The 27,900-nt window shown below is 43.7% G+C and overlaps 1 protein-coding gene across 8 annotated transcripts in view; it reads right to left on the bottom strand.

Annotated features, from left to right (window-relative positions):
• Window positions 1-11,026: 11,026 nt before the first annotated feature.
• The window catches only part of LOC137510933 (disintegrin and metalloproteinase domain-containing protein 10-like), a 191,259-nt gene continuing 174,385 nt past the window's right edge, over window positions 11,027-27,900 (bottom strand). For all 8 annotated transcript variants that reach the window (XM_068233944.1, XM_068233940.1, XM_068233943.1 and 5 more), the window contains one exon: window positions 11,027-16,734. In XM_068233944.1, coding sequence (XP_068090045.1) covers window positions 16,604-16,734 — 131 coding nt within the window. In that variant the 3' untranslated portion in view covers window positions 11,027-16,603. The remainder of the gene's footprint in view (window positions 16,735-27,900) is intronic.

Genomic DNA, 27,900 nt, shown 5'->3' with positions numbered 1-27,900 from the left:
ACCATATAATCAGGTATAACAACTGTATTATTGGTGATACTGCAGATCATCAATAATCAGAAACACTCTGTGTGCTGACACCATTCGTTACAGGCACTAAATAGACTCACAGACTAGCAGGACAAATTAAGTAAACTAGTACGTAGGTAACACAACTACTACTAACTATAATACCTAGTAGTAGTGTAGTCTAGAGTAGTCGATAACTAGATAGTGTGTCTGTGACAGACAGTGACAATTAAAGTCTGTCACACACGGACGCAATCAATAGGGTGAGGCAGATGACAGGAAGTCACAGATCACAATAGATGCTGGCCTGTAAAGTAACTAACTAACACAGTACTGAAGCTGCGGCCTGCAGCAATAAATAGACTGACAGACTAGCAGTACAAATTAAGTAAACTAGTACATAGCACAACTACTACTAACTATAATCCCTAACCTACCTACAGCTAGTAGGCTAAGGCTACCCTAGGCTAGCAGGCCCTAGCCTGCACACAGACTAACACTAGCCTAGCACAGTATACAGTATATACACTACACTAGCTGACTGATCTATAACACTGAAATCACTATCTATTTATAAATCAATACAATTGGCCTTATTCACAAAGCGGTGCTAACAGTTAGCACCCTGGTGAAAAGCCCTTTATCACGCCTAAACTCTGTTTAGGCATGATAAGTTTAGGCATGATAAGTTTAGGTGTGATAAGTTTTTAGGCGTGATAAGTTTAAGCACCAACTGGGTTAGCACCGCAGTGCACAGCTGATCAAAAGTTTTGCGCTAGCAAAGTCTGGTGCACTTTGCATAGAGTTTAATGGCGCTGCTTTGCGTGCGGGACTATGCATGCAATCTAAACTTATCTAAACTTAGCATGCCTAAACTTAGCATGCCTAAACTTAGCATGCCTAAACTGAGTTTAGGCATGATAAAAATGGTTATCATGCCTAAAGTCTCTACCTGGGTTAGCACCGCTTTGTGAATCGAGCCCAATAAATGTGTAATAAAGGTGTGTAGGATGTAAAACGCTGGGTTTAGCACAAGAAAAGCACTTGCTCTAAGACGCAGCAGCACTGGAGATGCTCTCAGTACCACAAATCACAAGCAAGGACGGGCTCCTTAAGATGGCCGCCGCCTTATATAGAGGAGAGGAGGGCCAGGCTCCCCTCCTCTGATTGGTTGCTAGAGCCTCAGCTGGGGGCCTTCTGATTGGCCCGATGACGTCATCCCCTAGATACCGCAATCCGGATTTGTGATCACGGGTTAACACCCATAATCACGGCCGAATTCGAGCGTGACTATCCGGATACATTCGAATTCGTGATCGGTATCGATCTTCGAATTCGAGTCTGGATTTAATAAAAACTACCCGATCACGGGTAAATTCGAATTCGAGAATACTGGCGAGCAACCCTGATAGCTACTACTACATACAATGTTGTCATGCACCAGGGTGTGGCTGTGCTGTATACCTAGACCCCCCCTCACCTGATCCTTTTTGATAATAAGTTGTCCAGAAGAGTGTTCTGTCTCAACCGATGTAGTGTTGCAATCCTCACTGTACCACAATCTAAGCACCAGCTCATCACAGTCACTGTGGGTGTTTTTTTGGTATGTTCAGAAACAAAGGAGGCAAACCTTTAACCAAATATGTTGAAATATTATGCAGGCGTTTAAAAGGAAGGAAAAACAGATGCTGAATTTTATCAGAGTAGATAAAGCCACACAGACCAGGGGGGAGCGCTCGCCCCCAAAACCCCTTTAGCTTTTGTTGTTAGTGACCATGCTGCTATGTGCCATCCCCAATGGTCAGCCTATCCTTGAGCCATACTCTTATTCCCCCATTTGAACAAACTATAGAAATGGTTTATTCCATGGTCTCCTGTTATCACACTATTGTATTTTTTACTAAATGTATTATTTGCACTTACTGTATACTTTTTTTGTATATGGCCTATGTCATCACAATGCTTGCTCTTTCTCTTTTAAAAATTCAATAAAAATGATTGAAAACAAATTAACATATTTTCCTTGCACAGTATTGATAGTATTAATGACATTCCACTTTAATGAGTGGTAGGCCACTCTCCCCTCGTCCGTCCTGCCTGTGTGCGGCGTTTATCTACACTGGAAATGGTGACTCCTGGCTTGGTTGTTGTCCAGATGCTGTTCCATTTTTTGCTTTCTATACAATGAATGCAGATGGCGATACCTGGTCTAGTTATGGAGCAGATGTTGCTCCATCTTGTGCTGTTTATATAGTATGTACAAAATTGTTTCTGAAGGCCCGAAGCAGGGTCTACATGAAACAAGGCGACGTTGTCATCTTTCTAAATAATTGATCTTGCTATGTAATTTATTGCACCTTTTACATGGGGTGTTGTTTCTAAAGATTAACTTCTCTTAAGATTTTCAAAGTCTGAATCGGAAGGCGGACTTTTTTAGGGAGAGGTTCTTCGTTGGTCATTGTGACCTAGAGCGGGAGCTGCACACCCCGGGCAGCTCCGGTCCCTCGCACCGCCCGTCCAGCAAATGAAAGGGGAAATTAACATAATTTTTATTGGTCAGATGAAAGTGCATACATTCTTATGTAATTATGACATTCGCATCTTTGTTACAATACTTTTAGAGATATGTGGTTTCTTATACATCTAGGAACAGTTTCTGAGTTTAAAAGGATAAGGAAAAAGACACCTTTCATTTGCAGATGCGGTATTGGAGGGGTAAGTTCTCTTAACACCGCGTTGACCAATTTAAATTATAACCTAATAATAACATAGAAATATACAGGAAAATAATAACACACATATTTTTCCGCAAATCGGTGGAGAGAGACAAATATAGAGTTCTATTGTGGTTGTTCCATTAGTTCTTTGTATTCGGATGTGGTTTGGTAATCTATCCAAACTGCCCATTTTGCGAAATATTTATCATATTTCCCCTTGCTAGATAGAATTGTTTCTTCCACCTGTTGTATCTCGTTCAGCTTTTTGAACCACTTGCCTACCGTGGGAACTTGAGTGGTTCTCCAGAGCATAGGGATAGTACACTTAGCTGCGTTTAGCATATAGGGAACTACTGTACGTTTGTAATGTTTATATGTATTCATATGGAGTAAAATACACCCGGGTGATTCTTCTAGGTTAAGAGCTGAGACTGATTTGCTAATCCTTATAACCTCTGCCCAAAAGTTTTCCAGTTTAGGACATGACCATAGCAAGTGTATTAGGGTTCCTCTGTCTTCACAGCCCCGCCAACATTTCCCATCTATAGTGTTATATATTGAGGCCAACCTGTCTGGGGTCCTGTACCACCGGGTTAGTATTTTGTAGTTAGTTTCTTGTGCTCTGGTGTTGATCGAGGTAGCATGCGTATTTTTAATAATTGCCTCTTTTTGTTCTGTGTTAAATTCAATACTAAGATCTTTTTCCCAAGAGCGTACATAGTGTAGTCCCTCTTCTTGTTCCTGGCCCAGCAAGAGATTGTACAGGGAGGAGATCATATGTTCCATCTTATTCTTTTTCAAAAATATCCCCACCCATTCTGTTATCTCAGCTCTATCGTGCAGAACAAGTTTCTGTGTTTTTACCCAACTTTCTATCTGGCCTAGCCTCCAGAAATCAAACGGGAATTGTGAGTGTTGCTCCCTGAGTTCACCCAGGGTTTTGAGTCTGTCTCCTTCCCACATGTGTCCCAGACATATGCCTGTGTTGCCTTTCCAAGAGCCGAAAAAACCTCTCTCTAGGCCCGGGGAGAAGAGAGGGAACCCCTCTAGAGGGGATAGTAGAGAAATATGTGGGAACCACTTGTGTTTTTTGTTTAATACGTCTCCTATGCGTAGAGAATTGCTCACCCAGTCTGGGCAATTGTTGGAGAACTCTCTCCATTTTTGAGGGACCCATTGTGCTCTAGCCAGCTCCCTTCCTGCTAACATCTTTTCTAATATGACCCAATCTTTTGTGTCTGAGCTAAATGCCCAATCTACTAGTCGCCCCAGTGCTATAGCTCTATAATACAATTTAATATCCGGGAGGCCCAGACCTCCCTTGCCTTTCTTCCTTGTCATAATAGAGTGAGATAGTCTGGGGGATCTATTTCTCCAGACAAATTTGATAAATAAGCTTCTTATTTTGGAGAAGAATGTCTTATTTAAGGGTATTGGGATCATGTTCATCAAAAATAGAATCCTGGGTAGAACAGTCATTTTTAGTATACTGATTCGGCCGAACCAGGTAAAGCAGTCTCTGTCCCATTTCTTAAGGTCTAACCCAATTTTTTCAAGGAGTGGTTGGAAGTTTAGTGTGTATAGGTCTTTTAGCTCTGCAGGAAGGTATATTCCTAGATATCTAAGGGCTTTTCCTCTGAAGGGGAACGGGAAGTTTTGGGTTATTGTATTAACCTCTTCTGTAGGAATATTTATAACTATAAATTCTGATTTTGTCTGGTTAATTTTAAAGTTTGATAGGCTATTAAATTTGTGGAGTTCATTTAGCAAACAAGGTAGGGTAGTATGTGGATATGTCACATAGAATAGGATGTCGTCAGCGTATGCGGAGAGCTTATAACATTTATATCCTATTTCTACTCCTCGTATGTCTGTGTTTGCTCTTATTGTACATAATAAAGGTTCTAGAGAGAGAGCAAACAGCAGTGGGGACAAGGGACAACCCTGCCTGGTGCCATTCCTAATTTGAAAACTACTGGATAACACTCCGTTGACTCTAACTTTTGCTGAAGGGGTGGAGTACAGTGCCATTATCCGTTTTAGCATAATTGGGCCTAGTCCTATATATTTAAGTGTCTCTTCTATCATAGTCCAGCCTACCCTATCAAATGCTTTTTCTGCATCTGTAGATAGTATCATTAAGGGTAGGCTGGACTTTTGTGCCCAATGTGCAATATTAAGAGCTTTATTGGCGTTATCTCTTGTCTCTCTCCCCCAAACAAATCCCGTTTGATCTAAATGAATCACGCTTGATATTTTTTCTTTTAATCTGTTTGCTAAGATTTTGGAGAAAAGCTTTACGTCTAAATTGATAAGTGAAATTGGCCTGTAGCTCTGGCACCAGGCAGGGTCTTTCCCCTCTTTGGGAAGTACTGCTATATGTGCTTCTAGGCTTTGTGGTGGGAAGGAAGCACCATCTGATAGCTGATTTATGAATGACAGCAGTGGTGTTAGTAGAATATGGGAGAAAGTCTTATAGTAGCTTTTGGAGAGCCCATCCGGCCCGGGGCTTTTCCCATTTGGAGTATTTTTGAGTGCCTCAGCCAGCTCTTCAAAAGATATCGGGGCCTCTAAAAGTTTGCCTTCTTCTTCCGGTAGAGATGGCATTCCTGAGTCATTAATATATCTTAGGACATTTTCTCTAAGAGAGTGCTTTAGTGTGGTAGAGTTTGAGTCTTCCAGGTTGTACAAGGACTCATAGTACTCTCTAAAAATAGATGCAATTTTCTGTGAGTGGTATTCTAATTGTCCTTTTTTATTTTTAATTTGGTGTATAAAAGCCTGCTCTCTTTTCTTATTTATAGCTCGGGCCAGTTGTTTCCCACTTTTGTTGCCGTACTCGTAAGAACGCGCTATCCATAGTCTTTGTTGCCTTTTGACTTTATCATCTAACAAAGCGAGGACGTGCTCCCTTCCCTTTTTTAATGCCTGTTCCTGTTCTCTGCTGGGGGATTTCTTGTGTGCTTGCTCTAAGAGTTCTAAGGCTTCTAGTGCTTTTGTCATCTTGTATTCTCTTCCCCGTTTCTTCCTTGCCCCCAGGGCTATCAACTCCCCCCTTATCACAGCTTTATGACATTCCCATATTATCCCAGGATTCACCTCTTCCGTTGTATTTTCCTTAAAGTAATTTCTTAGGACTTTGGAAAGTTGCTTAACCTCTGCTTCATCTTCCAGGAGGGACTCGTTCAGACGCCAGTGCCATTGTTTAAAGCTGGTGTCTGGCAGTTTTATCTCCAGCCACACCGCTGCATGATCAAAAATAGTTCTATTTTTTATGGCAGCTTTTTCCACTAAGCCCAGGTAGTATTGGTCAATATAGCATCTATCTATTCTGGTGTGTAGATTATGTATCGTCGAGTAATATGTAAAATCTTTGTCTAAAGGATGTAGATATCTCCAGCAGTCTACTAGATGATTGCTTTTAAGGATTCTGTTATATTCGTTTATGGCAGAGTAGGGTATAGACGAGTGTCCCGTGGAAGAATCGGCAGTTGGGTTACCCAGTATGTTTTGGTCCCCTCCCATGAGAAGACAGCCCTCTTTAAATTCCTGCAGTTTATTAAATACCTTTTTGAAGAAATGTACTTGCTTTTTGTTAGGGGCGTAGATATTAGCCAATGTGTACTTGTATCCTGCACAGCTGCCTTTCACAAACACATATCTCCCGTATGGGTCTATCATTGAATCTGTTATGGAGATTGGACAGTCTTTGCTAAGTGCGATAGCCACACCTCTTGCTCTTCGGATTGGGGAGGATCCCAAGTACCATCTATCAAAGTGGTTTCTGGGTAAGTACGGTGTGTATTCTTCTTTAAAATAAGTCTCCTGCAGCATTACGATCTGAGGATGTAATCTCTTTAGTTCTATCCATAGCTTACTCCTTTTTTGTGGGGAGCACAACCCTCTTACATTATAAGACAATACCTTAATAGAACTCATGGTTCAACATTTTAAAGAGTACCACAGCATTATCTTTTCGATCCGCGGAAAACAAAACTAATAAGTGGCTGAATAGAGTACTGGTTAAGCGCACTGCCTTTGACATGGGAGACCAGGGTTCGAATCCTGGCTAGGTCAAGTATCTATTCAGTAAGGAGTTCAAGGCAAGACTCCCTAACACTGCAGGGTGGCCTCCTGAGCGCGCCCTTAGTGGCTGCAGCTCTTGAGCGCTTTGAGTCCAACAGGAGAAAAGCGCTATATAAATGTTCGGATTATTATTATTATTATTATTAATAAAAACTGTAAAACTTTAACATTACACAGTACATTAATTTTGAGCCCAAAGCTCCTCCCACTCCCTAAAACCAGGGAGGCCCTAACGGGGGTACTGGTGAACATCAAGGAGAAAGGACCTCCCACCTCCCTTCACCCAAATGCGTTATAAACAATAGCCTTATATTTAAGTGATTATATGCTTAATACAGGTGCTTTTCACTTGTCTTAGTCATTTTTCATTCTCACCTGTATGCATCATATATCTCCCAGAGGAGTGGCCAGAAAACGAACATACTGGTCCACTTCCCTCTGGGAAATCAAGGAACCACAATTGGTGCTACTGACTTATCGGGTCATCCTTTGCCCCGTCTTGGGGAGTGCTGTTCAAGTGTCCTCTGCCTCAGGGTTTAGCTCCTGCCTCTGTTCTTGATCTCGCTCCGGTGTTTGGGGTGCCGATGTGTCTCCCCTTCTCTTTGCTGTTTTAGGGCCTTGCCATTTCTCCCTCTGTGATAAGGGTGGTAAAGCCGGTGGCGCCCTCCAGTCCGGGAAGTCTGTTTTCGGAAGGTCTAGCCGGGACAGGAATTCTGGCAGATCATCTTTTGTGCGGAGTGTAGCCGACTTGCCTCCAACTTTCCCATTCAGGGCGAATGGATGTCCCCATCTGTATGTGCCCTCAGCCTTCCTTATCTCTTCCAGCAGGGGCTTAACCGCGCGTCTTTGTTCTAAAGTGCGCCTGGACATGTCTGGGTAGAAGAGTAGCTTTGCCCCTTCGAAGTTAACATATTCTTTTCCCTTAAGTTTGTTAAAGATCATTTCCACGTCTGTGTATCTTAACAAGCGACAGATGATGTCTCTGGGCTTCGCTGGATTTATGTTTTTGGGCAGAAGGGCTCTGTGTACTCTCTCTATGTCCAGTGCTGTCTGGGGCATTCTTTCCAGTACAGTATTGAACACCTCTGTCACAGTCGTTTTCAAGTCCTCCGCACCTAGTTCCTCTGGTAGGCCTCTTATTCAGATATTCTGCCTCCTAGACCTGTTTTCATAGTCATCTAGTTGGGTGCGTAGGGTGTCTAGGTCTTTATCGTGTTGTGAGACTTTTTTCTGTACTGCGGACATTGTTGTTCGTGCTTCTTCCTCTTTCTCTTCTAAGGCCACCACCCTATGTCCTATGCCTGTTATGTCTTGATGCAGCCCATCTATTTCCCTTTGAAAGGTTCTCTCAAGTCTAGTGGCAAAAGAGTCTAGGTCCTGTCTGGTAGGGAGACCCATAATGTACTCACGGAGGTCCGTATCTATTCCTTGGGCCGGCTGGTGTTGCGGATTCTTCTTCTGTTTAGACCGGTTCTGTCCGCGTGGTGACTCTCCGGCGGACGCGGTCGAGTCCCGGGATCCCTCGTCTCCCGTAAAGATCTGTGTGGGTGACTCTCCTTTGGATCCCTCCGAGCCCGTTTGCTTATCTTTAACAGTTGAGGCTTCTTGTACGGGTGCGGCGCCCTTGTCTTTTTTCTTTTCCGGCGCCATCTTGTTCAGTGTCCCTTCACCGTCCCGGTTCTTAGGGGTGAAAAAAGAGCCGATATCAGGCTTATTAAAGTCTAATTTGTCGTCCTTGTGGTTCCTTCTCGTCCTCCGCTGGCTAGTCATCAGATTTTTGCAGGATTTAAGGCCTTCTTCACTGCGTTTTATGTAGTTTTGGGGTTTGGGTAAGCGGGAGCTCTCATCAGTGTGTCCTCACTCCTCCATGGCAAACCACGCCCCCCGAAAGGGGAAATTAATTCTTTAACTCCTTCCGTGCAGATAGGCTCGTTCCTGTTCCGTGCTACAGCCGATGGCTGATTATAAAAGGCTCAGTTTACACTCTTCCTGCTTTCCCGTTCTTTGCCTCCATGCCAGAGCCAGGACAGGTCCTCCCAAAGTGTGCCCCTCCATCCCTCCCACCTCAGCCGTCACACACTGATTGCTATTAGACTAACAGGTGACCCAGGGCCCCCAACACTTTAATCTCTAGTTATCTGGCTTGCAGTCACTGCCATGTATCCCCTTTTCTTATTTCTCTCTGCTTCAAACACAATAGGGGAATTATAGCTGCGTGAGTTTTGTGCCCCCTCCTACACTGCGCCCTGAGGCTGGGGCCTATTTCGCCTATGCCTCGGCCTGGCCCTGCTCCACGCTCTTCTCTGAAGATTTGTGAACTAATTTTTTTGCACGTTTTGATACATTAAATATTTAAACTCATCTTTAAAAAAAGATTTTGGTCTCTTCAAATGATTTTTGTATGCATTTATCCTTGCATTTATACTGGTAAATTACTGGTGTAGTGGCGCACCACTAAGGATATGTTTTCTGGTATCCTAATTTACATAAATACAGCACTTGACACATGCCAGAACAGTGGGGTTGCAATGAGAAAACGAGAAAGAACACTGAGAGCCCAATATAGCGCAGTATGTACTGGATTGATGTAGATAATGAGAGGCAAGTATGTAAAGTTATACTCACAAACATGGGTTACCATTAAGGCAACCACTGTAGATGCAGGTGGGAAGATTAGACCTGTCCCCACTCAGGATTACAAAGTCATTCTCTGTAGATCTGGAAACAAGGGGTAAGCACCCTTCCACCATGGGTGGACTCGAACAATGTGGAAATGAACAGAGGCACCAAAAGAATAAAAATAGCTAAAACCTTTTTTAAAAAAAACGGTAGAGGCAGTGGTGGACCTCCCTCCTCCAAGCAGACACAAAACAGGTTGATATTATATCAACAAGCAAATTTATATATGTATATATATATATATATATATATATATATATATATACACATACACTCCAAGGGTCCACCCTTTGCAGTGTATGTATAAATAAATGTGCTTGTTGATATATTTCAACCTGTTTTTGTGTCTGCTTGGAGGAGGTAAGTTCACCACTGCCTCCCCCGATTTTTTAAAAGTGATCAATAACTCATACTGCTGCACTGCATTGAGCTTGTGGTTTGATGTACTGAAATATACAGGTGAGACCCATGTAGAAGGAAGGCTCTGGGTAGCATAGGGCGTTCCCGGCCCTCGATCCATCCCATCATTCCAGTGCCATCTTCCGTTGAAGTTCGGGAATCTCTTCAGCCCTTCTCGGGTGCCCTTTGGAAGTACTTGCATCCCAGAGTGCTTCTGTAAACAGCGCATCCACACTCCACATGCGAGAGCCCAGAACTGTTCATGATATGGATGCGCTCTTCTTCAGAAGTACTAAGGGAAGCAAATAGTTCTGAAAGCTGTCCGAAGAAAGCCAAGGAGGTATTCAACCTGGCAGGTCAAACAATTTCACGGCTACACAGATCTGGGACAACAGGATGGACCCAGGACAAGGAAGGCTCTATACTATCCAGAGCGTTCCCGCTACATAGGTATGTATCTCTTTTTTTTCCACTGCTTCAGGTTTAGTTTCACTTTAGGGCCCGTTCACACTGCACGCGTTTCCAGCCGCGTTTTGGAAACGCGTGCAGGTGGCCAAAACGCACGACATCAGACATTGCATAGAGTGCAATGTCTGATGTTCACACTGCATGTGTTCCTGACCTGTGCGGTCCGGGAACGCATGCTGCACGCAGATTTTGCAAAAACGCGTGGCTGTCCCATTCACTTTTCAGTGATGGGATCAGCCACGCAACGCACACAAACGCGGATGGCCACTGGAACTGTAGGCTCTGAATGTATGATCTCTCTGCTGATTTTTACTAAAAAAAATCAGGGAGAGGAGGGGCTGGGGATTCATTTAAAGGCAGGTGGTACCTGTTGCAGATGTTCAAATTAACATATTTTACCTTATTTGGTGCTCCAAAAACCTAGGCTCAACCAAAGCTATCTATACCACTTGAAATCAGACTGAGGCCTCGGGGTCCCTAACTTAAGACACTGCAGCCCAAATTACGCAATTAACAAGGTGGCACGCAAAGTCAGAAACACCTATTTGGGACGATATAGAGAACTCCATAATTTACAATTATTATTATTATTATTATTATTTATTGTATTTATAAAGCGCCAACATATTACGCAGCGCTGGACAATAAATATATACAATGATACAAGGATGACAGACATAACAAGGTTATACAACATAGACAAAGTTTTACATGCAAATTGTACAAAATACATGATCATGCAATATGGGCTGGTTAGGTAGGCCCAGTAATACAAGTACAGGCTGTCATAGGACAGGAGTACATGATCCTGTAGATTACACTAGGGAATGGAGGACCCTGCCAGAGGCTTACAATCTAAAGGATTAAATGATTTTGATGAGCTTGTCCCCACCCAACCATGTATGGTCCAGTTAATGGGTGGTTGACATCCTATTCATCCAATAATTTTAACCACAAACCCCTAACAGCATACCTATGAAATAGCCGCCGGGAGATTTGGGTGCAGGATAAAGCTGAGATACGGCTTATCCTGCTCCTGCTCCAGTCCTGGCAGCGCTAATTACTATTACCACCCCAGGATGCCATGGATAGTGTGGAATGATGTAATTCGGCTTCCAGCTATTTGTGGCAGCCGAATTATTGTGTTTTAAAAGTAATTTGAGCTCCATCTTTTGACGGCGCCCAAATACTCGCTGAGCGCAGTGGTGCCGGCTGCACCCAAATCTCCTGAGCTGTTTTAACAACATCCCCTTAGATTGTTACCATGCTGCTATGTGCCATCCCCAGTGGTCAGCCTATCCTTGAGCCTTACTCTTACTCCCCTTGTTTGAACAAACTATAGAAATGGTTTGTTTCATGATCTCCTGTTATCACACAATTGCTATTTTTACTAAATGTATTATTTGCACTTACTGTGTACTTTTTTTGTATATGGCCTATGTCATCACAATGTTTGCTGTTTCTCTTTTAAAAAATTAAATAAAATTAGAGTCATAGACTGGCACAGGCACTCACGCTTTAAAAGATGGGTAACTATGGAGAATAAGATAATGAATGGACGTCTCGTACACACCCCTTGGTCCGCCCCTTTATTTAAAATAAAAGATCCAGCGGCTTCTTTGATTTCCCAGACACTTAAAACCTTAGCGAAATTAAGGCAGGACTCTGCTATCTCGCCCTGGCCCTCGCCTCTACTCCCTATTCTGGATAATCCTGGCTTTCCTCCCGGTCTCCCTTCTAATAGCTACCCTCTCTGGCGCACAAGTCCCAATTTACTGGCAAAAACCTTTTTTATTGATCGAGAATGGGCTTCACTACAGAAACTAAGACTAGATTTTGATTCCCAAAATTTAGATCACTGGTCCTGGCTTCAATTCAGACATTACATTCTATCGCAAGGTCCCAAAACTAGCCTTACAAGACCCCTGACGGTATTTGAACAAATATGTCAAGGAGAAGGGCCAATGCGAGGTATGGTCTCATTCTTATACTCACTTTTAAACAACCCTGAAGCTCCTGCGTCAGCTTATAGGGAGAAATGGGAACGGGATTGAGGCATGGCATTTTCTGACAAACAATGGGGGAACATTTTAACCTTCTCTTACAAATCTTCTAAATCCCAGGAAGCAGGGTATAAAATATTCACAAGGTGGTACCTCACACCCTCTAAATTACATCGAATGTTCCCAGGGACTTCCCCTCTCTGTTGGAGATGTGGGCAGGATACAGGGACATTGATGCATATATTCAGGTCCTGCAGTAAGATCACACGGTACTGGTCAGGTATAAGGGACTTGATGCATGTAATGAGAGACTTTCACCCACCTGACTCACCAGCCTTCTTTATGCTACATCATAATACCTGGTCTATCCGCAGGCACAAAAAAACACTCACGAGGCACTTAATCAATGCAGCTAGAGCCCTGATAGCTAGGAAATGGAAATCCTCAGATCCCCCCACAGTGATAGAGTGGTTGAGAGAGGTGGACCAATGAAGTTACATGGAAGACCTTACCGCCACGCTTCATGAGAAACATGAACAATTCTGGAAGACCTGGTTTGGCTGGTTTTAATTCAAGGAGTCGGACCGCTACCGGTCCCTTATGCGTGACCAGAGCCCGCCTTAATGCACTTAGGAACTATATATAACAATATGGGAACGGGTCAGAATGGGCTAGTGATCCACCTCCAACTTCTTCAGCGAGTATATACCGGCTCTTTGCCCCCCTGGCTGTCGGGGAGTGGGAGTGTGCGTTTGGGATGGCCTCCTGACACATTCTACTCTATACCTCTCTTCCTTTATTCCCTAACCCACTTTTCTTTCCTCTATCTTTCCCTTTATTTCCTTTTTACTCATCTTTCTAAGGTCACAGATGCCTTACGCAATCTAAGGGGTTATATAGACTATCTAATACTCTATGAGCAAATATGGTAATTTTAGAAATGGGCACTGCAAATGGGATGTGATGTCTCTCTTTTATGTTTCTAGCACCCTGCGACAGACCCTGGTGTATGTTCCCTTTGGGCCCAGGGCTGACATTCTTTATATATTTTAGAGAGAGGCACTTCCCTGTATACACCTAATTGTTCTCCCTTTGTACATACAAGTTAAACCTAATTTTTGGCTGTATTTCTATAAGCCGCGCTGGTTTGCGGCTCAATTATGTACATTCTCTTGTGCTGTTACAGATGTATCCTCCTTATTGCTTTAACTTATCGTTTTTCTACCACCCTTGGACCTTCACCTATAAGGTGACATTTGATATATTTGATATTTGATATCCTTGATATCTGATGTTTTTGTATAATTGTATTGGTTGTACATGTTTATTCTTTCCTCATGAAAAACTAAATAAAAGAATCTTTAAAAAAAAAAAAAAATTAAATAAAAAAAGGTTATAAAACATATTTTCCTTGCACAGTATTGATGACATTCCACTTTCATAATGGTAATCTTGAACCTACTGCACATAGTCCATATAGGGAATGTTCTGCACAATTCTGCCCATGCTCCCCCCCCCCCCCACCCCCCACCTTTATACACACGCACACGCACGCACGCACACTGCAAACATGCTTATCACAATATTAAGGGCAAATGCCACAATTCCACCTCTGTGTTCTGTAAAAATGATCTTGAGGCATTTAATCCCATACATGTAAGACCTGGGTGAGGGAAAGCCAAGTAAGGAAAACTAAGTCAACAATATGGACACTGTATCAATTACATAATCGGTATAATTTTTTTTTAAAGTGAAGTAACCTTTTAAGGTTATTCATAAGCTGATGTAACTGTGGTAATATTAATCAGACATGGCTTTGGGATTACATAAATTGTTGTTGTAAATGAGATTAACTCCACAAAGTGCAATTAGTCACAACTCAAACCATTTCATTACAATTAACTAATTCATAATAACCTAAATTGTGCCCATATGACACAGTTTGTCAATCCCTATTTTAAATCTATCAAACAACAATACAAATAAAAGGCAATAATGACCTCTAGTGGTGTATTATAACATGTCCGTACTTATTTTACAGACAGATGAATAGCTCTAAGCACTGCACTCTCCCGGAGAAAGATTTCTGATGTTCCTGGCATCTGTTGGAGCTTTCCTCCAGCTTAAGAGTTACTGTGCCAGTGCTCCTACCACCACTGGGACCACCTTGGCCTTCATTTTTGTTATATATTCTCTAATTCATTTTTACGCCTTGGTTCTTCTCCAGCTTCACATACTCCTCTTTCCTAATGTTGCCGTCATTTGGCACTGGTACATTTAGCACCAGTGCTTTCTTCTGGTCCTTTTTTACAACCATAATGTCTGATTGATTTCCCAGTACCTGTTTGTCTATCTAGATCTGGAAGTGAATAGAAACAACTGGTACACCACAGGGTATATAAAGTACCAGCTATTTTAAAGATCTATGTATCTTAATTATTTACATTTTGCCAAGCTCCTCAATCAATCCAGATCAATCAGACCATAGGTCATAATCAAACCACACAGTATGTAACAGTAATACTTGTGACCAAACACATCTCTCGTAGATCAATTCTATAATTTTTCAAACAGATCTGTATAAGAATAATAGTGTGGATAAAGCAAAACATAACAACAGAAAATCAAAAAACATAGTGCTGTAAATAATTAAGCTGAACAGGTCAATAAAATTGGCAGTATTTTAAATGCCCCAAGGTGTACCAGTTGTTGCTATAGGTTCCTGATGTGTGGTGGTCAACAAGAATACCTTTACAGGGCTTTCCGCCATTTTTAATGAAGTGTAAGCCCAGGAGGCTAGCACTGTCTACAATCTTCTATGGCATGTCCCTTCTGGAATTCGGAGGTTCTTACCCATACACTGGGCAGATGTTCTTGTACACAATGTCTCTAAGGCCTCTTTGCATAACCTGCATCATAGATACCGACTATTATGGTAGATTCCTTCATAAATTGATCTGGTGCTTAATACCTTGGTGCATGTTTTTGTGCTGCAATGATCAGTGCCTGAGTGCTGTACTTGAGCCCAGCCCTTTCTAGCCTCTGGTAGGATTTCCCGGAGTGTCTCCATTCCTTTGTCTCTACAGGACTTCAGAAAAATCCATGCGGTTACAGAGATCACAGATTATGGAGCCTGCTCCTGCTACTCCTCTTTTCCCAAATGCAAGCAACCAACTCTTGATATCAGGGACTGAACACTTGTCATTCATCTGGCAGATGTAGCCACGATTTAATCCAGCCTAGATACAGTACATCAGTTTTGATATCTTTGATATTCCTTGCCCTCTGTTTCCTATCATTCTTGCTATACCCTAGTGCAGGTTTATAACTCACTCATAGACTGGTCATCAGGAGAAATATCTTTCTCTTCACCTAACTGTCAACATTCTCACTTTTCACAAAAGTAATTTACATGGAAAAGAGGCAGATGTCTTTTTTCAACCAAACTAACTTTATAAGTATGTAACAGATATATTTTTTAGCATTATTATAATTATTTAGTATTTATATAGCACCAACATCTTCTGCAGCTCTGTACAGAATAGTTTTGTCACTGACTATCCCTCAGAGGGGCTCACAATCTAATCCATACCATAGTCATATGTACATTGAAGTTAAGGGTGTACTGTATGTGGTGTATAATTTAGGGCAAAGCCAATTAACTTATCTGTCTAATTTTGGGATGTGGGAGGATACGTGCGTGCCTGGAGGAAACTCATGCAAACATGGGAAGAGCATATAAACTGTGCAAATAGTGTCCTGGCTGGAATTTGAACCTTGGACTTAGCGCTGAAGAGAGAACTTTCCACTACACCCCATGCTATCACATTCATCACAACTTTTCCAGTGTTTTATTGCCCAATCCCAATGTTACTGAAAAGTGCTGTTGGAATCCAATTCATAAAACAACACAATTTCTCAGTTTCAATGTTTGATATATTTCCACCGTACTATATAAAATATAGGATTTTAATGATTTGCAAATCTTCACATTCTATTTTTGCTTGCTAATGAAGTATGGTATTCAGTTGTGAGGGCAATTATTAAATTCAGTGTTTGGAAAGTACGTTTTTAGAGCTGTGTCAGTAATAGTTGAGGTACCAACCAGCAGAGGGCTGGCATCAGAGATGGTCAATGACTTGTCAATAATTCCAGTTTACATGAAAATCTTACGCAAATTGTATGCAGCTTCACTTCCTGTTTTTGTAATGATGTAACAAATAGGAATTTTTAGGGCGGATTTCACATCTGTGCCCTATAGTGCACATGGGATGATGATATATTTACTTCTCTTTCCATGTAAACGACTTCCATAAGATGGGTATTTTGCTGTCTTGACTTAGTTTTTGCTGGTTCCTTCTTTGGGCTTTTCACTAGAAAAGATAATCGAAATCTTACATTGTGCAGCACAACATCACATAAGTTAAAGTTAAATTCTTTGGCTGGGGGATTGGAGACGATGACACATAACTTTTGTCATGATTTTACTGTCACTAGGTTTCCTTTATATCTTGTTGCCAGTGGTACAAAAGGAAATTAGATATCTCATGGGAACAGACAGCAATACACAACTGACAGAAGCTCTGATAAGTGTTCACACAACTAGAAAAGATGATACACAACATTGGATGGTAAAAGTGGCCATACACTGATAGATTTGCAGCAGATTTGACCATTAGATACATTTCTGTTAGATGCCTGTCAGGTCAAATGTGACAGGAATTTATCTGATGTGTGCCACACACCAGGAACAGATTTCCAATAGATTTCACAATGAAATCTATTGAAAATTGATCTAAATGCCTTATTGCACCATTAGATCCAATGCAACTCTATGGGCCGTATGCCAGCAGCAGACCGTGTGACGAACATTACGGAAAGTCGTGCGTAATCGCCAACGGCTTGCGTAATGGTCCAGCCCATTACTGTCAGTCCTGTGTAGATTAAAACAAATGTCTTTCCTTTCGCTCTCTTCTCAATGAAAGCAACAACCCCTCACCCATTCCCCCAGTGTCCTGATAACACGGAGAGGAATTTCACATGTGGCTCGACCTCCTGCCGAGAACCATTTCCTGCCACAGCCCTCTCCCAAAAAGCCAGCTCGAACTGGCACAGATAAGAATCCCCGCCAAAATCATACAATCAAACAAAGAGAACTTTTATGTATTTGTAATTCAGAATAGGCTTGTCACAGAAAGACAAAAAATACATTTTCTGATACCCATAAATCAGTTCTATCATTCAACTGAATTACAGTTTTCCAACTGTCAGAGGTCAGTCGGGAAACTGCTTTATTCAGCCTGCGTAGACAGAACGCGATAGAATAGGCATGTGTAGCCTCATTTGATACAGGGTCACAGGCCGCTTATGAATATAGTCTCGGATTTGCGATGCGCCAATCTGGGCCGGAGTCACACAGAGGATTAATAAATGTTAAATTTTTTGGCTCTTAATTCTGGGGGCGGCAACCTTGCTGCCAGGAGATAACCCTGCCTTCCCTCCACCTAGTTTAGAGGTAATCCAGCCCCAATTCTAAGATTGTATAAATATGGGGCCAGCAGAGCCCGCCTTTGTCCTTCATCATTTCATCTGCTAAAGAAGAGCTTGGAGCATGTGTTCAAGGAGGACCGAACTCATGCTGTGTTTCAAGGACTCTTAACATTAATGCCTACTTTAAACTGGACTCTTTTTCTTCATTCTCCAAATGGACTGCTCAGCCGTAACTACAGTAAGAACTTTCTGATTTTATCCCTTTTATGTTTAAGCTTTGTCTCTATGTGTTAATCAGTGTAAATGTATGTAATGCAACTTTGTTATAAAAACGTTTAAAAATCGTTATGGTTACAATCTGTTCTGAATATACACAAACGTACCTATTCTCCTGAAACCGCTACCGTGTTTAATAGAAGTGTACCGTTATAACCCATATGCAAGAACCTGGACCAGATATAAAGATCTGACCCAGGTTCCTGCATACTGCTAAGGGTTAAAAGAGTGTTCTCGAAGTACTAGTATAATTACAGTAGCGGGCTGTGTAACCCGCTTGGTGGCAGATCTTTGAATTGTATGTGTGTGGTGAATCCTTTGGCGTCTGAACACTCCCTCCACGAGTTGGCTCATCAAATTGCGAGGTCAGGTTACGTTTCGTGTTGAGCAAAATGACAGTGTGAGAAGATTTCTGACGTGGATCGGTTGACCCGTCCGCAGACCAGCCCTTGCGGTCTGTGACAGAACGACCTAGATTTTTCATCCTGTCAGATAGATCAAATAGTTTGAAATCGATCAAAATCGGCCGCAAATCGATCGGCCATCGATTTCCGATTGATGTAATCAATCGATCAATGGCTTAAATCGACCAGTGTATGGGCCCCTTAAGTTATAAAATAACATTGTAGACAGACACTATGGACCATATCCTATTAACTCTTCTCCTGAGTTCTCTCCAAGGAGATAATTATTCATCTGATTTTAAAAAAATATATTTATCCGTGCTTAGCAATTTAAAACTAACAAAAAGTACAGTATATTCCGGTGTATAAGACGACTGGGCGTATAAGACGACCCCCCAACTTTTACAGTTAAAAAATATAGAGTTTGGGATATACTCGCCGTATAAGACTACCCCCCTCTTCCAACGCACAACACATTAAAATAAAAAAAACAACATCATATACTGGTGCTATATATGAACATATACTTGTGCTGTACTGTATGTTACCCAGTATATAGTAAAATGACTGGTTGGATTGGTCAACTCTCCCTCTCCCTAAGTGGATTGGTCAGCTCTCCTTGTCTACCTGTTTATCAGCGCGGTATGGGAGAATAGATCCCGCTGTGCCCATAAAACACATCTCTTTCACCCATCTGGCTCTGCCCTTGTATCCTATTTACCTCCTTCTCTGCCTCTCACATATCACACACGTGCGCCTGCGCGCTTCACTACAGTCCTCAGCAGCGAGATCTGAGAGGTGGTAACAGGATAGGGCGTATCACCCGGCGTATAAGACGACCCCTGACTTTTCAGAAGATTTTCAAGTGTTACAAAGTAGTCTTATACGCAGGAATATACAGTAGGTAAAAAGGGTAATATCAAACTCATTTTAAATAATTTCTTGTTTGGTGGGAGCTTTAAAAGTATTTTATGATTTGAAAATGTCCACTTGGAGAAAAAGAATGAGAAAAGTTAACAAGATATGGCCCTGTAAATTTTATTAAATATGCTAACATATACCATACCTCATTCACAGCCTGACTGGCACAGTCCACTATCTGTCACCACACAGATTCTAATCAGGACCTGCTCTTATGCCAACACTGATCACCTCATTTGGAATATAGTTACATTAGGAGTCAGGTCTGAATCAGAATCAGAATTCTTTATTTGCCAAGTGCGACAGGCGCTGCACCCGGAATTACTCGTGAACATATGGTATTGGCATAGTGCAAATAACACAACAACACAGTGCAAATTATAATTACATAACTACAGTAGCAACATCATAACAACCGCAACACATAGTGCGGATGGAAACTCTATTGTGCAAAAATGAACATGAGAGTAAGCCTATGGGAATGCGTTCATATGCTGGGGCACCAAGGTGCTAGGAGGGGACTAGGAGAGGGGCTGGCTTATACTGAAACAAGATGGCGCCGTAAGAGGCAGCCACGGACACATTGACTCCCAAGTCCTTATTTTGATCAAGCCTCTGCTCAAGCAATGAATGTGAAATTGAAATTCTGGGTCAGGTGTCCCACTTATGTATACTCCAGTACTGTGCATGTATGCTTACTTCTAGGGACTGTACACATCCATGATATGCATACATTAGAAAGCCTAAGGATCAGTGCTAACGGCCTAAGCTAGCAATTTTCAGAAAAAGGAATAACAAGAATAGCAGCCTATTTCTCTTCCACAGACTAACTTTAATATGGAGAGCTTGTCACATCACAGCCCTGCCTCTTTTAGGGAAATTGTGAGCTGTATAGGATTGTCACAGGAATAAACCTTACCCAAGCCACCAAAAATGAATATATATATATATATATATATATATATATATATATATACATACAGTGGTTTGCAAAAGTATTCGGCCCCCTTGAAGTTTTCCACATTTTGTCATAGTACTGCCACAAACATGCATCAATTTTACTGGAATTCCACGTGAAAGACTAATACAAAGTGGTGTACACATGAGAAGTGGAACGAAAAAAATCATACATGATTGCAAACATTTTTTACAAATAAATAACTGCAAAGTGGTGTGTGCATAATTATTCGGCCCCTTTTGATCTGAGTGCAGTCAGTTGCCTATAGTCATTGCCTAATGAGTGCTAATGACTAAATAGAGTGCACCTGTGTGTAATCTAATGTCAGTACAAATACAGCTGCTCAGTGAGGGCCTCAGGGGTTGTGTAAGAGAATATTGGGAGCAACAACACCGTGAAGTCCAAAGAACACACCAGACAGGTCAGGGATAAAGTTATTGAGAAATATAAAGCAGGCTTAGACTACAAAAAGATTTCCAAAGCCTTGAACATCCCACGGAGCACTGTTCAAGCGTTCATTCAGAAATGGAAGGAGTATGGCACAACTGTAAACCTACCAAGACAAGGCCATCCACCTAAACTCACAGGCCGCACAAGGAGAGCGCTGATCAGAAATGCAGTCAAGAGGCCCATGGTGACTCTGGACGAGCTGCAGAGATCTACAGCTCAGGTGGGAGACTCTGTCCATAGGACAACTATTAGTCATGCACTGTACAAAGTTGGCCTTTATGGAAGAGTGGCAAGAAGAAAGGCATTGTTAACAGAAAAGCATAAGAAGTCCAGTTTGCAGTTTGCCACAAGCCATGTGGGGGACTCAGCAACCATGTGGAAGAAGGTGCTCTGGTCAGATGAGACCAAAATGGAACTTTTTGTCCAAAATGCAAAACGCTATCTGTGGTGGAAAACCTACACTGCACATCACTCTGAACACACCATCCCCACTGTCAAATATGGTGGTGGCAGTATCATGCTCTGGGGGTGCTTCTCTTCAGCAGGGACAGGGAAGCTGGTCAGACTTGATAGGAAGATGGATGGAGCCAAATACAGGGCAATCTTAGAAGAAAACCTCTTGGAGTCTGCAAAAGATTTGAGACTGGGGCAGAGGTTCACCTTCCAGCAGGACAACAACCCTAAACATAAAGCCAGGGCAACAATGGAATGGTTTAAAACAAAACATATCCATGTGTTAGAATGGCCCAGTCAAAGTCCAGATCTAAATCCAATTGAGAATCTGTGGCAAGATCTGAAAACTGCTGTTCACAAATGCTGTCCATCTAACTTGACTGAGCTGGAGCGGTTTTGCAAGGAAGAATGGGCAAGGATTTCAGTCTCTAGATGTGCAAAGCTGGTAGAGACATACCCTAAAAGACTGGCAGTAGTGTTGGGCGAACAGTGTTCGCCACTGTTCGGGTTCTGCAGAACATCACCCTGTTCGGGTGATGTTCGAGTTCGGCCGAACACCTGACGGTGCTCGGCCAAACCGTTCGGCCATATGGCCGAACTAAGAGCGCATGGCCGAACGTTCCCCGAACGTTCGGCTAGCGCTGTGATTGGCCGAACGGGTCACGTGGTTCGGACCCGAACGCGCTCTGATTGGCCGAACTGTCACGTGGTTCGGGTAAATAAATACCCGAACCACGTCATATCTCCGCCATTTGTCTGTGGGTTTAGCTTTGGGTAGGCAGGCAGGGTAGTTCGCGCTCCAGCCACGCTAGCCAGGGTCCCCCCCAGTCATTGTGTGTCGCTGCTGGGAATAGTAGTACACCGCTCGCTCAGCATTCTGTTTACTGCCACTCTGTGTACCTCGCTCAGCCACACTATATAGCATTCTGTTTACTGCCACTCTGTGTCTGCTGGGAATAGTAGTACACCGCTTGCACAGCCACACTATATAGCATTCTGTTTACTGCCACTCTGTGTACCTCGCTCAGCCACACTATATAGCATTCTGTTTACTGCCACTCTGTGTCTGCTGGGAATAGTGGTACACCGCTCGCTCAGCCACACTATATAGCATTCTGTTCACTGTTCTGTGTCTGCTTGGAATAGTGGTACACCGCTCGTTCAGCCACACTATATAGCATTCTGTGTACTGTTCTGTGTCTGCTGGGAACAGTAGTACACCGCTCGTTCAGCCACACTATATAGCATTCTGTGTACTGTTCTGTGTCTGCTGGGAACAGTAGTACACCGCTCGCTCAGCCACACTATATAGCATTCTGTTCACTGTTCTGTGTCTGCTGGGAATAGTGGTACACCGCTCGCTCAGCCACACTATATAGCATTCTGTTCACTGTTCTGTGTCTGCTGGGAATAGTGGTACACCGCTCGCTCAGCCACACTATATAGCATTCTGTTTACTGTTCTGTGTCTGCTGGGAATAGTGGTACACCGCTCGCTCATCCACACTATATAGCATTCTGTTCACTGTTCTGTGTCTGCTGGGAATAGTGGTACACCGCTCGCTCAGCCACACTATATAGCATTCTGTTCACTGTTCTGTGTCTGCTGGGAATAGTGGTACACCGCTCGCTCAGCCACACTATATAGCATTCTGTTTACTGCCACTCTGTGTACCTCGCTCAGCCACACTATATAGCATTGCGTACTCTGCCAGTCAGTGTGTATATTGCTGGGATCAGTAATACTCCACTCACCGTCAACCACTATATGAGCTCAACATGAGTTCCCCAGAGACCTCCGCTGTGAGCAGCACTCCCAACAACAGCAACAGCCAACGCCCCACGCAAGCTATAACATCCACCCCAGCAGCCAGTGGTCAGCAGCAGCCCTCCCCGGAGGAGAACGTTGTGTCCATCAGTCCGTCGCCAGAGCGATTAATGAGGGCTGCCATTGAGGAGATGATGGGGCCTGATGTGGAGGAGGAGGTCTGGCTCAGGCCAGCATCCCAAGTTAATGTTGAGGACGATGAGGGGTCTGTGTCTGGGGATGTTGGGGTGGCAGAGGTGGTGGGTGGGTCAGACTCAGGAGAAGAGTTGTATGATGAGGATGATGATCGGGACCATCTGTATGTGCCTCAGAGTCCGACCCCGGAAAACATGTTGTATCGTGTGTTTAGGTACTAAAATCTGCGTTCCCTCCCAGTAGTGTTGGGCGAACAGTGTTTGCCACTGTTCGGGTTCTGCAGAACATCACCCTGTTCGGGGTGACTATATAGCAGACTATATAGCATTGTGTTTAATGCCACTCTGTGTACACGGCTCAGCCACACTATATAGCATTGTGTTTACTTCCACTCTGTGTCTGCTGGGAACAGTAGTACACCGCTCACCCGCCACTGTATAGCATTGTGCTCTGTGTCACTGCTGACAATAGTGGTACACCGCTCACCCACCACTGTATAGCATTTCTGTACTGCCACTGTACTGCTGCCAGTCAGCGTGTACTTTAAGGATAAGTGAAATGAGGAAGAAATCCGGTGAAAGAGGGAGGGGCAAGGGAAGAGGTGTTTCCCCTGACGGTTCACGTACAGGCCACAGGGGAGCACCCAAGAAAACCCACTCAATACTGCCCATGTTGTCCAGGACAACAACCCTCACAGATCCAAAAGAACAGGACCAGATAATTACTTGGATGACCTCTCAAGCGTCCAGCAGTGGGTTAAGCAGCACCAGCACATCACGCACGAGGTCCGAGTCCTCAGCCAGTTAAAGTCTGGGCTTTCTTTGAAGACTGCACTGAGGATGTTACCATGGCGATTTGCAAGGTGTGCAAGACCCGCCTGAGCAGGGGGAAAAGTATTAACAACCTCTCCACCACCAGCATGAGCCGCCACATTCTATCCAAACATCCCACTCTGTGGGCAAACGCGGCAGGACAGGGTACCACCAGCAACACTGCCTCCCTTGGGTTCACCAGACTCACCACCAGACCCGCCTCAGCAGCAGCAGTAGCCCAGCCATTGCGTGGTTCACAACATTCACAAACATCAGACGATGCTGACACTGTCACTTTCCGGACTAGTGCTCTTGAGGTCTCCCAGTGTTCATCAAACACAACAACCAACAGCCCTTCGGTGTGCAGCGCTACGGTTGAGTTGTCTGTTTCTGAGATGTTTGAGCACAAGAGGAAATTGCCAGCAAATGACCCCCGGGCCGTGGCAGTAACAGCCAGCCAGCATAGCCAAGCTTCTGGCCTGCGAAATGCTGCCATATCGAGTGGTGGAGACAAACAGCTTCAAGGGCATGATGTCAGTGGCCATCCCACGTTACGTGGTTCCCAGCCGCTACCACTTTGCGCGCTCTGCAGTGCCTGAGTTGCATGAGCACGTGGTCAGCTAAATAACCCGAAGCTTGAAGAATGCCGTTGCCTGCAAGGTTCACCTCACCACTGACACCTGGACGAGTGCGTTCGGCCAGGGTCGATACATCTCCCTTACCGCGCACTGGGTGAACCTTGTGGAGCCTGGCAGCGATTCCTCACCTGCTACGGCGCGGGTGTTGCCCACGCCGCAAACAGCTGGATAACAACAGCAGCACCTACCTCTCTGACTCCTTCTCCTCCAACGCATCTCAAAGCTGTACCTCATCCGGAAATGCTAACCCAGCACCAGCAGCAGTAGGATCGTGGAAGCAGTGCAGCACAGCTGTTGGCATGCGTCAGCAAGCGTTGCTGAAGCTGATCTGCCTTGGGGATAAGCAGCACACAGGGGAGGAAATTTGGAGGGGAATAAAGGAACAGACGGATTTGTGGCTGGCACCGCTGGACCTGAAACCGGGCATGAAGCTAGACACCTGGCACGAACTGGCAATGTACGCAATAGAGGTGCTGGCTTGCCCGGCAGCCAGCGTTATGTCGGAACGCTGTTTCAGTGCTGCCGGAGGCATCATCACAGATCGGCGTATCCGCCTCTCCACAGAAAATGCAGACCGTCTGACTCAAATTAAAATGAATCAATCCTGGATTGGAAACGACTACGCAACACTCCTGGACCCCAACCAAGTAACATGACCGATGAACATCTGGGATGGTTTAGCGTTTCCGGTCCCTGTTTATTGAACCTCTCATCTGTATTACATTTATGACTGCATGGCGGCAAAAAGCATTGCTGCTATATCCGCACGCTTTTTGTCCTCATGCAAGGCCTGGGTTGTTGTGTCTCACAAAGCGTGGCCTTCTCCTCCTGCGCCTCCTCCTGTTCCATCACGTGTGCTGCTGCTGCTGCTGCTGCTGGGTTAGCGTTGCCGCGTGGTCCCTGTTTATTGAACCTCTTATCTTTATTACATTTATGACTACATGGCGGTACAAAGCATGCTATCCGCACGCTTTTTGTCCTCATGCAAGGCCTGGGTTGTTGTGTCTCACAAAGCGTGGCCTTCTCCTCCTGCGCCTCCTCCTGTTCCATCACGTGTGCTGCTGCTGGGTTAGCGTTGCCGCGTGGTCCCTGTTTATTGAACCACTTATCTTTATTACATTTATGACTGCATGGTGGTACAAAGCATGCTATCCGCACGCTTCTTGTCCTCATGCAAGGCCTGGGTTGTTGTGTCTCAAAGCGTGGCCTTCTCCTCCTGCGCCACCCTCCTCCTGTTCCATCACGTGTGCTGCTGCTGGGTTAGCATTACCGGTCCCTTTTCCTGGAACCTCTTATATGTATTACATTTATGACTGCATGCCGACAAAAAGCATGTTACCTGTGCAAAGAAAACAGACATTTCCCGCATTTAAAAGACAGTTTTCCCTTTGAAACTTTAAAATCGATTTTCTCAAAAACTATAAGCTCTTTTTGCTAAATTTTTTTTTCCTCTTGTACCCACTCCCAAGGTGCACATACCCTGTAAATTTGGGGTATGTAGCATATAAGGAGGCTTTACAAAGCACAAAAGTTCGGGTCCCCATTGACTTCCATTATGTTCGGAGTTCGGGTCGAACACCCGAACATCGCGGCCATGTTCGGCCTGTTCGGCCCGAACCCGAACATCTAGATGTTCGCCCAACACTAACTGGCAGCTGTAATTGCAGCAAAAGGTGGTTCTACAAAGTATTGACTCAGGGTGCAGAATAATTAAGCACACCCCACTTTGCAGTTATTTATTTGTAAAAAAAAATGTTTGGAATCATGTATGATTTTCGTTCCACTTCTCACATGTACACCACTTTGTAATGGTCTTTCACATGGAATTCCAATGAAACTGATTCATGTTTGTGGCAGTAATATGACAAAATGTGGAAAACTTCAAGGGGGCCGAATACTTTTGCAAGCCACTGTATATATACAGGATCTTCTAAAAAAATTAGCATATTGTGATAAAGTTCATTATTTTCTGTACATCAATTTTATTGAGAATTGCGCAAAAAAAGTGGGATCAGCGCATCACCAGGCCGCCTCTGAATGGCCTCAGCTCAGAGATGCGCTGAGCCCCCCCAGAAACTTCAAACGCACCTTGAACCCAAACAGAGGCTCTGCATATACACCAAAGGAAAACTATTAAGTGGGAGCAGCTGACCAGAAATAAATAAATCAAACATAGCAAAGAAATGAACAGCGCTACTTAAAAACAGATGAGTGCTTACCTGCAAAAAAGTGCACACCCCACTCATGGGATTCAAATACACAATGAGCATACACATGACCTGTCTACCACTTGGAGGATGTTAGTTTCACTAACAATTTGCAATTTGTTAGGTACTTGTCCCTCCCACTGTCAAAGAAGTCTTTCCTCCATGGGAGGGGACCTAACACTAACTAAATTCTACCTATGCATATGCATAGCCTTGGCGCGCTACCAGTAAAATTGAGAATTGCGCAAAAAAAGTGGGATCAGCGCATCACCAGGCCGCCTCTGAATGGCCTCAGCTTAGAGATGCGCTGAGCCCCCCCAGAAACTGCAAACGCACCTTGAACCCAAACAGAGGCTCTGCATATACACCAAAGGAAAACTATTAAGTGGGAGCAGCTGACCAGAAATAAATAAATCAAACATAGCAAAGAAATGAACAGCGCTACTTAAAAACAGATGAGTGCTTACCTGCAAAAAAGTGCAATTTGTTAGGTACTTGTCCCTCCCACTGTCGAAGAAGTCTTTTCTCTGAGCTGAGACCATTCAGAGGCGGCCTAATTTAGTTAGTGTTAGGTCCCCTCCCATGGAGGAAAGACTTCTTCGACAGTGGGAGGGACAAGTACCTAACAAATTGCAAATTGTTAGTGAAACTAACATCCTCCAAGTGGTAGACAGGTCATGTGTATGCTCATTGTGTATTTGAATCCCATGAGTGGGGTGTGCACTTTTTTGCAGGTAAGCACTCATCTGTTTTTAAGTAGTGCTGTTCATTTCTTTGCTATGTTTGATTTATTTATTTCTGGTCAGCTGCTCCCACTTAATAGTTTTCCTTTGGTGTATATGCAGAGCCTCTGTTTGGGTTCAAGGTGCGTTTGCAGTTTCTGGGGGGGCTCAGCGCATCTCTGAGCTGAGGCCATTCAGAGGCGGCCTGGTGATGCGCTGATCCCACTTTTTTTGCGCAATTCTCAA

This window comes from Hyperolius riggenbachi, chromosome 1, assembly GCF_040937935.1.
Source record: "Hyperolius riggenbachi isolate aHypRig1 chromosome 1, aHypRig1.pri, whole genome shotgun sequence".
Taxonomy (NCBI): domain Eukaryota; kingdom Metazoa; phylum Chordata; class Amphibia; order Anura; family Hyperoliidae; genus Hyperolius; species Hyperolius riggenbachi.
This window is presented reverse-complemented; position numbering and strand designations above follow the sequence as displayed.